This window comes from Argentina silus (assembly GCF_951799395.1).
Source record: "Argentina silus genome assembly, chromosome: 2".
In the NCBI taxonomy this organism is placed as follows: Eukaryota; Metazoa; Chordata; class Actinopteri; order Argentiniformes; family Argentinidae; genus Argentina; species Argentina silus.
The window spans coordinates 4,172,658-4,184,091 of record NC_139656.1 but is presented as its reverse complement, the minus strand read 5'-3'; the positions used below and the strand labels follow the sequence as shown (position 1 = coordinate 4,184,091).

The following is an 11,434-nucleotide window of genomic DNA, read 5'->3' as shown; positions in this document are numbered from 1 at the left end:
TTATGTTGAAGTGGTTTATATTGCATGATGAGGAAGGGAAAGGGCAATGTTCCGATGGGGCTAGACTCCCAAAAGAACGCAACCTGGAAAGAAAAGGAAAAAAAAGGCCAAAAGAGAAAACAAAAGAGAAAATGTGTATAAAAAATGAGGCGTCCATTTAAGAAAGGCTACAAAAACCTCCACTGGCCCTCTGGCATCGGCATACAGCAAAAGGCACCACAATATTACTCTATTTTTTAAGTTGTGAAAAAATTGGCACGTCTTTTTATGCTGTAAATCAAAATGTACATATAAATAGAGTTTTCCCTATAAAAAAGTCTTTGCTGTTAACTAGTAGACAACTTTTGCTAAAATGAAAATAAATATTTCATTTGTTTAGAATATCTGTTAGTTATATAAAATAAAAATATTTCTTATAGGTGCAGGTCTATAGTATATTGATTTTTGTTGGTAGGTCGTTTTTTTTCTTTAATGGGGTGCATTGTCCGGTTTGGAGCGCGGGTGCGTCAGTCTGGTCTGTATGCTCCCGCGCCCACCGTGCCGCCCCGATGAGTGAGAAGTCCGACTGTCCGCCGGTCTGTAGATGGTGGAGGGCTCGGCGTTCATGTTCTGCATACTGAGGAAGGGCGTGCTCTCGCCCTCCTCCTCCGACTCGCTGTCCGTCAGGCAGCTGCGAGAGCCGTAGTCCCGTGACGCCTCGTAGCCTCGCGGTGCTACGTGGCCGTTCAGTCTGGACCTCCGCCAGCGCCGGCCCCCACCCCCGCCGGACCCGCTTCTCTTTGGTTGCTCCAGGGAGGAGAGGTACTCCTGCGTGGTCTCGTAGTCTTCCTCCTCGGCCAGCCGGTAGGGGCTGGAGGGCAGGCTGCCCGTGCTGTCGTTCAGGTAGGTGCGGCGTTGCTGCCGGTAGGGCTCCTGGCGCTGGGCGTCGTGTAGGGGCACCTGGTAGCGGCGCAGCAGAGGCTGGTCGTCCTCCAGGGGGTAGGGGGTGTGGGCGGCGGGCGGGAGGGACATGGCGTGGCTGGCGTTGGGGGAGGTGATCTGGAAGGTAGGCACCTGCGGGGGCAGTGAGTAATGGAAGTCCACTGGCGAGAGACGGGTCGGCGTCGTCAGGGCCGACACATACCTGTGGCGAAGGTAAGGGTGGGCAGGGTAGAGGGAGGGGAGGGGAGGGGAGGGGCGAGGAAGAGAGGGGAGAGGAGAGGGGAGTGGGTAGGGGAGAGGAAGAGAGGGGAGAGGAGAGGGGAGTGGGTAGGGGAGAGGAGAGGAGGGGAGAGGAGGAGAGGGGAGAGAAGGGGAGGGGAGGGGAGGGGAGGGGAGAGAGAGGACCATGCCAAACAGCAGCGGCTAAGTTAGACGTTCTGTCGTACAGTGACGTGGGACACGGACCCACTATCCAATAACATCAATGACAGACTGTCAAGGTTCTGTGGTGTTTGTCTGGTTAGTGTGCAGATGTTGTTTTGAGCTGGTTAGTGTGTTTCCAGTTAGGCTGTTGTGTTCTTTGTTAGGTTCATAAATGAGCCAGTGTTGAGTGTGTTTAGTATTGCGATGTTGGGTAGGTGAGGGTTATACTGTATGTATATGGGGTAAATATGTGTGTGTTGATTTGTTGTCCCGACTTGTGTAAAGTGTTGACATGTCCGATTCAATGGGTGCACCTCCTCCCCTGTCCCTCTACCCTCATATGTTCTATGGCACGGGGGGAAATCACAATGCACACTTTAGGAAAGAAGCATCTGAAAGATCCAATGGCAAACCTAGTAAATACAGTCAATGACTATTCCTTTTTAAACCTTGTTGAAAAGCTTCGCACGGCAATGCACAGTTCAGTCTTTTTTTCTTTTTTTTTTATATATATTTTTTTTTTTACATATAACTGAGCTCATTCTCACTTCACAGTATATCACTCTAACACAACACAAATCAAGAAATAGAAGTCGGATATTTTTCTATTGAGTTTTCAAAACCTTTGGAAAAGATAAAGCCTGTCCCGACAATAACACACGTTAAAGATATGAAGCCATGAAGCATCAGAGAGTTAAGCTGAGCTGACGAGCAACAGAGCCCGCCAGAGACCTTCACCCCGGAGATCACCTGTTGTTCTGCTCTTGCTGACTTAATGAACCCCTCACGGTATAAATCCTCATGTTTTGCTGGCATTGGAGATAGGGGCGAACGCAGGCTTAACAGCAGATTCCTGCCTTTCTAAATACAGCTGTCTGTATCACTTCTAACTGCTCTAACCCCGGCACTGACCCTCCTCCACAGATGTTGTGTTTAACACGGAAAAAAACCCAGAACTGGCTGTTACTATCCACCTCTTCCTCGACCTCGTCCTCTTACAGAATCACAACAAGACGTCGCAAAAGTAACACTATTCAGAGCTGTCCGGCTGCCCTACGGTGTGGCTCAGTACCTCGCCGTGTCTGTCTGTGGTATTTGCCATTGACTCTTTCAAAGTGCCCTCGCTGGCCTCCAGGGGCTGACAGAGAGCCAGCTGAGAAACGAGGCGTCCTAACGTGGGCACTAGGAAATGCCCCGGTGCCACGGCCACACAGAGAGGGGCCGCGGTCCCACCTGTCGCTGTGCGGAGAGTCCCCCAGCGAATCGAAGGAGTCGCCGTACTGCAGGCCGGGCCGGTGGGGCTCAGTAAAGCCACAGTGTGCGGCACGCCTGGCCCGCGCCTCCATGCACGCAGGACTGTTGCATTTACTGGTCCCCACGGAAGACGACATCATACCCGAGGGGGAGTCCGAGAGGACGCTGTCGGTCCGCTCCAGGCTCCACGTCCGCTCCTCGTGTCTGAGAATAAGATGGTGGAATTATATGTTCCGGTCTGTGTGCGTGTGTGTGTGTGTACGTGTGTGTGTGTGCGTGTGTGCGCGCGTGACTGCATATGTGTGCATCTATACAGTATGCCTGTCTGTGCATGCACAATATAAACATACGTGTTACCTGTAGCATGAGAATAAGCCCATAAATATAAGTATATGGCCCAGCATGTCTGTGTGTATGAGTGTACAGTATACAGTATTGCATGTTTTTCAGGGGAGGCAGAAATCCAAGAACGGGCTGATTGTAACGCATGGAATGGAATGAGGAATGGCATTGTTAGATGCACATTGTAAACCTCAATGTTTTACCTGTCGTGTGTGCAGCGGGGGAGTTAGGTGGAGGTTCAGGGGTTACTGTACCTGTGGGTGGATGAATGGGCGTGGGTGGAGGAGTTGTGTGATCTGGAAGACGCATGGCTGCCGGGGAAGGAGGCCTCTGTTCCATGCCGTATGACTCGTTCAGTTGCAGGGACGTTCTTTGAGATGTACTGCAACACAGAGAGGGGGTTGAAACGTGGTAAGAGAGGGAGAGGGAGGGGGAGGGATGATCAGGAGAGGGAACTGTGCAACTCCACATCGGATTCAACTCTGCATTATATTTTATCTCTGTGGTGTGCAAGAAAGTTAAAGCGGGGGCGATGGGTAATCCATTTCCACTCATTGCATTTGTCAAAGACACCCCTATTATTAAACCCTTTATTAAACACAATCCTGCCTGTGTCATAGTTATGAGAGTTATATATATCAATAAAAAGCTCAATACATCAGTTGGTGACTCACGTCTACCATGGGGATCTCCTCTGGGCCTGGTCCAGGGTGATTGGGTCCGTTCGCTAGGTTCCGGTTGGGATGATCTGCACACATGTTCTGTCGCAGGTGATTGTGCATCTTCTTCCTCTGTTTCCTGAGAAGCAGATACCAGTCACCTTAATGGCAGTGTCGCTGAGCTCATGAAGATGGATAGATGATTCACTTACTTAGTCAAATGTATTTGTTGTAAGTCGCTTTGGATAAAGGTGTCTGCTAAATGCCGTAAATGTAAATGTGAATGAAGAGCCATATCCAGAAGGGTTATATACTGTACAGTATGTTTGTATGGATTCTTTGCTATCCCTGAGATAATACTTGGTACTATAATTCAATAATGTCTAAAAAAAAAAAGGTATTCTAATACTTAGAATAATCACCTTAGCAAGATGTACTGTAGGCTTGAATGTTGAAATGGACATGGTGCAAACTACCTTTCTCTGTTATACTGTGTGTGCAAGAGCATAGTACTGTGATTGGAGAACTGGCTGGTCCATACTGTCCCAGGATAACTTACTTGGTTTTGCAGTAGGCAACCACACACACGATGCCTACCACCAACAGAGCCACACAGATACCCGTGATTGTCAGGACTCTTTTCTGGTAGAGCTCTTCTGCCTCTGTGGACAGAATACCAAACGTGCACACACACGCACACGCGCACGTGCACACGCGCGCACACATACACACACACACACACACACACACACACACAGGGAAAGAGCCAGAAAAAACAAAAAAACATCAGTCCCTTGAAGGTGCAAGTTTAAACATCTGTAATCTCTGTAATCTCCCACCATATCCCCTGTCGTGTGAAGCCCCTCCCCCATAGCTCAACACCTCTGCACTCACGAGTAAAGCAGATGCTCTCACTCCAAGAAGACGAATTGGAATATGAAGATTTTAAATACAATACTTTATAACAAAAAAACACAATTTATAACCAAAACATCACTTAAACATCCTACATATGTGCATGCTATTGAGATGCCTGATGTCCACTGATAACAGTCTTCTCAAAAAAAGAAACATCTTAATTAAGTGTGAATGCCTTTTGTCCTTCCTATGTGATGCAAAAATGCTGTGTAAATGCATTGGGCAAGGCCTAACACATACTCGTCATGGATATGAGAGCATCTGCCTGAAATGGATCCAAAACAGATCAAAATACTTAAGCTGCCCCAAATCTGCTGCTCTGATTTCGAGAGTGCCTCATTCATGGAGGGGAATCCACCTGAGAGGCCATCTGATCAACACTCTCAGCCACATTGAGGCCTCTCGTCCCCCTTCCCTCTCTCTCACGGTCCACACCACTACTGTACAACCATGTCACAGAGGCGCTCACACAAGCAGAATAGCAGCCAAGGGGGTCCCTGCAGGCACGGAGCATGCTTTAAACACACTACAAATATAACATGGACCGTTGCATCCAAAGTTACATATATTATTAAGATCATCAATAATAGAAACTACATCAAATAAACAGTATTAGTGTTTTGTTTTTTTTGATCAGCCTTTCCTTTCCCATAGAAATGCTCTTGTGGGGCGGGGATAGCAAGGTACCGCTTTACCCCAGGAGAGTGAATGGGGGTACGTACCGTAGTAGTGGGCATGTGATAAATGATGTAATAAAAATTAATTGCATTTAGACAGCTTTCTTTTTTTTCTTTTTTTTTTTTAAATATGTTTTTTAGGGTATTTCTGCTTTATTGGGATAAAGACAGTAGAGATTGACAGGAAGGATGGGAGAGAGAGGAGGGACGACATGCAAGATAGGTCGAGGGTCGGAATCGAACCAGGAACCTTGCGATTACGTGGTAAGCGCATTAGTGTGCTACGTCACTAAGCGCCCCATTTAGACAGCTTTCTGACACTATAAATAAATCATCAATATTTATTTATAGTGGCAAACAGAGCAATATTTAAGCCCTATTGGTTGTTATTACAGGATGAATAATTTCCAACAGTGAGAGGAATCAGGAATATAAATTCTCTGTAGCTTCACAAGCTGTCTACCATATCTGTTTTCAGAAGAAAACAAGACTGCATTATCTGTATCACAGGCATTTGCATGGGAAAGGAATTACAGAAATATGGACGGGAAAATAAAGAAACAGAACATTTCTTGATGTTCCAAATATAGTATGACATGCTCAAAATACAGTAATCCCTTTGTTTAAAAGGGTCAATCAAACCAGCAACTAAAAAGCATGTCTATTTTTACACCCATTTTAGATCCAATTGTCAACCAAACTAAAAGTAATGGATGGGTGCAGGCAGAACAGGGCAAGATGACATACAAACAAATACAGCAAGAATAGAGGCTTCAGATGAAAAGATAGAGTTTAAAGGCAAAAGATTGAGGGAATGAGGAGAATGACACAGTTTTCAATGAGTAGAGTGGGCCGTTTGGAGAGATATGGGTGGTAGTCAACTGTAAACCTGGCATAGCATGCTTGTTACAGGGGGGCAGGGGGGTAGAAGGGAGAACGTAAAGCAAACCTGGAGGAAATCGACTGAAGGTCTTGGTTGAAAGATAGAAAATGGGTGTCTATCTGCAGCCCTCACCCTGTGCTCCTGTATCTCAGTGATGCGGATATTGACTGTGGTCTTTGCTAACACAAGCTGGAACATGGTACTGTATAATTGGGCCATTGTTGACATGGGCACTAATACCAAGTCAGTTGGAGGCCAAGTGGTTCTGTTGGAACGGGAGAGGGCGAGAGAGAGAGAGAGAGAGAGAGAGAGAGCGAGAGAGAGGGCGAGAGGGCGAGAGAGAGAGAGAGAGGGTGAGAGAGAGAGAGAGAGAAAGAGAGGGCGAGAGAGAGAGAGAGAGAGAGAGAGTCTGTGTGTGCTTGTGTGTTTGAAGGACTGAAGGGTGACACAACTCTTCCTGTGTAATGTAATTAATTTCACACTACTGTTAACACTACCCCCCCGTGTGTGTTAACAAAATCACACGAAACTACACACTCTTGCAGTGTTTATTCTGAAGTAAACACCAGGCCGGTATAAAGCCACTGATGCTCAGGCCAACCTCTCTGACGTCAACAACCCCTGAGAGAAGGTTTCTGAAGGAGTCATACTCATTTGGAGAACACAACTACTCCCTCTGGAGAGGAGACTCTCATACTATTGTTTCTACCTTTCTCTATCTGTTGGGATGAAGGCTGTAGATAAAGACACCCATGTTAATGTTTGAGGGAGGGTCAGCTCCATTGACTACGACAAGAATGTTTTTCAGCCCAATGAGTTACTGCATGGTTGATTGACAGATCGATTGGTTAATCAATGGGCCCATTTGCTTTAGAGTCCACCTCGCAGGAGGGAGGGAATGGAAGCATGTCAAACGGAAGGAGATCTACGCAGCTCTACTTAAGTCTGGGAAACAAAATGAAGGATTGTTCCATACCCATAAATTCAATCCCAAGATGCTCTGCCATTGCAGAAAGTTGACAGTTGGAAAACAAAAAAACAAAACAAAAAAGAAACAAAAAGAAGAAGAGAACAGTTTAAGAGAGACACCTTCCAACATACATTTAAACACATACTGATATAACACATATATATATGTGGCGTTAAGCGACTGACACTGAAAGACAGAGTTGGGGGGGGGGTCAGTAACAGAACGATAGCATGGACATCGGCAAGATAAGACGCCCTTCACATCTAACAAGCACCAGAGACACAAGACAACAGCAAGCAGTTAGAGCATGCAGGACCAGACCTCAAACAAACCTACTGCTACAATAGACTGACTAAACCGCATCTCTGGGCTAGCAATTTAGAGCAGATTAAGAAGTAGTGCATTACTTCGCCAATGATCATCGTCACGTATCGATTAGTTGTTGAGTTAATAGATTTGAATTTCTCCGTTTAGGGAATCTAGCACTCCTGGCCATGAATGGTATGTTAGATGTTACTTTTATGTTGGTACTCTGTACAAGGCAGCACAGTCCGATGTTAATGTTACATTCAACACAGGCAACATTCTGGAAACTTGGAATTTTATGTTGTCATGACATTATACAAGAAACACCTTACCTGTACGCTACTGGAATACAGAATCAAGTCAAATCACTCTTATCTAGTGTTGCATTAGGAGATGTGATGGAGGATGGTGCGGTTTACTGGTCAACAGTAATGTATAGTATATATTAAAGTATGTAATATAAGACCTGTGTGAGTGTGTGACAATGAAAGCCTACAGTGTGACTGCGATCACGGGAGGAGGAGAGGGGGGGGGGGGGGGGGGGGGCGGCTGAATGTATCTCTGAAAAGAGAGTAGACCCCTGCAGTCAGGTCCTCCGGCCCCATCTTATAGCCGCGAACATGATACTGCTAACTAATTAAGAGCCATATTTCACCTCATACGCGGAAAACAAAGTTAAACTGTCAGATTTGTAGGGGAATTCTGTTGCATGCAGGAGCAAGGCCATAGGGAGGAGTGAAGGAAGGGCTGCACCATTCCAGCTGAGCCCATATCTCTGACAGCTCACTTGCTCTACTCCGGTTGCAGCAAATCCCGGCTGTTGTCATGACAACGTGCTCTTGGTAAAGCCAGCCCGGGCCCCGGCTGAGGCTGAGGGGCTGGGGCGATCCGGCTCTCTCTCTCTCTCTCTCTCTCTGTATAGTTGTCAATGAGATCTCCGGGGGTACGGGAGACACCAGTGCGAGGAGGGGAGGAGGAGGAGGAGGAGGAGGAGGAGGAATGGGACGAGGAGGTTCGGGGAGTCTGAATGTGTTCCCATATAGTATGATGTATATGGTCCATATAATAGATTCGGTTTCGGCTCAAAAATGTCCCTCACAGCGTGGTGGGAATTGCATAACAACTCCAGAGGTTGAATGTATCCACCACTATCAGAGAGATTACATAGTACATTAGAGTGGCTCTCTTTCTCTGCCTTGATACATAGAAAACTTGTTGGGGTGACCACCACTTATTGGGATGCATTCACTCTCTCTGGCTGACTCAACTTCTAAAGTCAAATTTAGTCTCCGTTTTTTGCTGCAGTGCTGTGACTTGCTGTGAGTCCTGACCTCTGGTATTGGTGTGCAATCTTGAAACTGTGACAGACAAGCATGTGAACGTCGAGAGGAAATTGGTGCACAGGAACGGCTTCCTCTCTAGTCTGCTCCGAATTATCTCTCACATGTCAGATCTCGCGCCGGGAGAGGGCGGAGGCTCTGCCCTTTTCAGTCTGTCTGCACAGCCTTTTATTCCGATTCAGCTTAAAAGTTGTGCCTAAATCTTGTTCCCAATGCTACTCTTGTGTGTACATGCAGGGCACATGCCTTCTTAATAGGGTCATGAATGGTAGGCAACTTTTGGTGCCATTTCTAAGGATCAGATTAAGATGAATGGTTTATGTAATTAGATTTTATATCCCTGCTCGGTCCAACGTTTATTAAACATTTGGCCGTGTCTGATGTCTCAACAGAATACCAAGTACTGATGTATTATCCTCATGGAAGGTGCCCATTTCTGAGGTCTCAACAAAGACACCTCATATTTCTTGGGTCTCAACATGTAATATGAGGACAAAATGGCTGGCTTCACTGTTGACTTTGCTAGAGGTGCTGCTGGCAATCAATGTGATTCTTGAACAGGCAGGATTTGTGCATCTCAATCGGGTTCACCTCACTTGACGGCATAGAGGTTAAACAGAACTTGCAGTGGAGTGAGAGCTCCCCCGCACCGCTTTCTGCTCAGAGCCAGCAGCAGTACAGTACTGTCGGTACAGTATACCCGTCTGAATGTATCAGCACTGGTTAGGGTCTGCAGGTAGCAACAGGCACGTCCACAGGCAGTTCAAATGATGTGGTATATTTTTCAATTGAGTAGTGTTCATAAGCACACAGTGGTGATGGATGTACTACACAACTACACCGTTGCAATAAATCATATAACACGGATACAGCGCCAATAATCATACAGTCTCTGTAATTGCATATCATAAATATTAACTTTTTCTGAAAAGGAAACTGGAGAACCATTCCTGAAGTAGTGTTGTTAAAATGTTAAATCTCTTTTTATGCATATGCTGCATATCACTGGGAACTTGTTGATGTTGATGTGGCAACAGAGGCAGGATCACACACAGTGGATGGACATATATCAAAGCCTATATCCTAAAGGCATAAACTGTCGAGTTAAAGTTCTCCACATGCCTCTGTCTAATCTGGGTGTAATTCTGAGGTTGACGGACATGTTTGCTGTGTTTGCCAACGTGGAACGGTGCTGGGTTAAATCCTGTCGCCCCGGGCGGGTTGAGGTGTTTAACACTGTAGTGTAATTATAGGGCAGGAACCCAGGGCTGAGGACCACTGTGAGAGGGGGTAGGGTCTACTCTGCAGTGAGAATGGCATCCTGGTGGAGCTACACGAGCTTTGTGATGACTGGAATATGTGCATGCAGTGCAGTGTTGACTGTTGCAGTGCAAACAAGAGTGTGTGTTGTCAAACAGCAGCCAATGTCTAGAAATGCCCTGCTCCATCGTATGACGGTGAAATGTAGCTAGCTTGTATAAAAGGGAGGTGTTCTCATTGTCTGTGCATCTTACAGGTGAGCATCCATATGAAGTGGTGTGATGTCTACATGTGCACTTATTGCTTATTGCATTCCCTAAAGGATGTAGTGGTGATACACAGACATGAACAAAAAAACAACCTCTGGAACAATAACTCCTTGTCATAGTTTTGTATAATCTATGATAAACTGACAAAAATTACAGTGGCATTAGACTGAAGTCCACTTGACATCATCCGTCAACAGGACTGTGCTGTGTTTGATATTCATCCAAACCAGGTGGCATCAGTCCAGTATATGAACAGCCACGTCACCTGACATTAATGTCAGAGAGTTAATGCTAAATAATTAGGGGTTGTCTTCTTGTCCATGGATAAGTACTAATGTTATCATAAATAATTGTGTTTGTGGCTGATTAAATAACATACAGCACAAGCAACCTGGAGGTGTTAGTAAAGACTTGATATTGATCATGTTAGAGTGTGCTGCCGTGCCGTCGACCAGTAGCACGGTTCTCTCCCTATGTGGAACCGCACACAGCAATCCAATTCAGCTCAATACTCACCACTATTGGGTTAGGCTCCATTCTAAGAATACACATGCAATACACTTCTACTTCAAGGGCATAACAAACACCATGCAGTTCAAACGTGTTAATGGTCGTTCCTTGTATGCATTGCTATGCTAATTCTCCGGGGGGGGGGGGGGGGGGGGGTTCAAATTAGAAACAAAATCAACAAATGAACAACGGTTCTGAGGGGAACATTACCACAGGGCGAGGTAGCTGAACTGATTGTGAACAGACGGGGGACGGTAGGGCAACAACTATTAGAGACCAACACAGAGTCCATGCCACATGGCAACACCGGACATGCAGGACAGACAGGCAGACAGACAGACAGACAGACAGACAGACAGAAGAGGAAATGGACATACGGTAGAAACTGGCCATAACGTAGGTTTGACAGCGATCGCCAGTAAAGTCATTTGGACACCTGATGGAAGGAAACAAAACCACAAAAAGAGAGGGAGGGAGGGAAGGAAGGGTGAGGTAGAGCAGGGGTGGGTGTGAGGGGGGGTGGGGGGGGGGTATCGAGAGGAGAGGATATGCACAAGAGAAAGGGAGGAGGTGAAGGGAGAGAGAGACAAGAGAGGAGAGGAGAGCAGAAAACACAGAATTAGAACAACAGCACAACCACCACAGACAGCACAAGCAGAGTGATCCCGGGGGTGGAACCGTGGTGCAGAGCACAGCCCATCG

At 46.4% G+C, this 11,434-nt stretch overlaps 1 protein-coding gene across 1 annotated transcript in view; it reads right to left on the bottom strand.

The window, feature by feature from the left end:
- Positions 1-11,434, bottom strand: part of nrg2a (neuregulin 2a) — a 38,068-nt gene continuing 26,634 nt past the window's right edge. The window contains exons 6-10 of the mRNA XM_083664902.1: positions 4,159-4,261; positions 3,615-3,738; positions 3,195-3,322; positions 2,578-2,802; positions 1-1,123 (exon numbers count right to left, since the gene is read on the bottom strand). Coding sequence (XP_083521028.1) covers positions 469-1,123; positions 2,578-2,802; positions 3,195-3,322; positions 3,615-3,738; positions 4,159-4,261 — 1,235 coding nt within the window. The 3' untranslated portion in view covers positions 1-468. The remainder of the gene's footprint in view (positions 1,124-2,577; positions 2,803-3,194; positions 3,323-3,614; positions 3,739-4,158; positions 4,262-11,434) is intronic.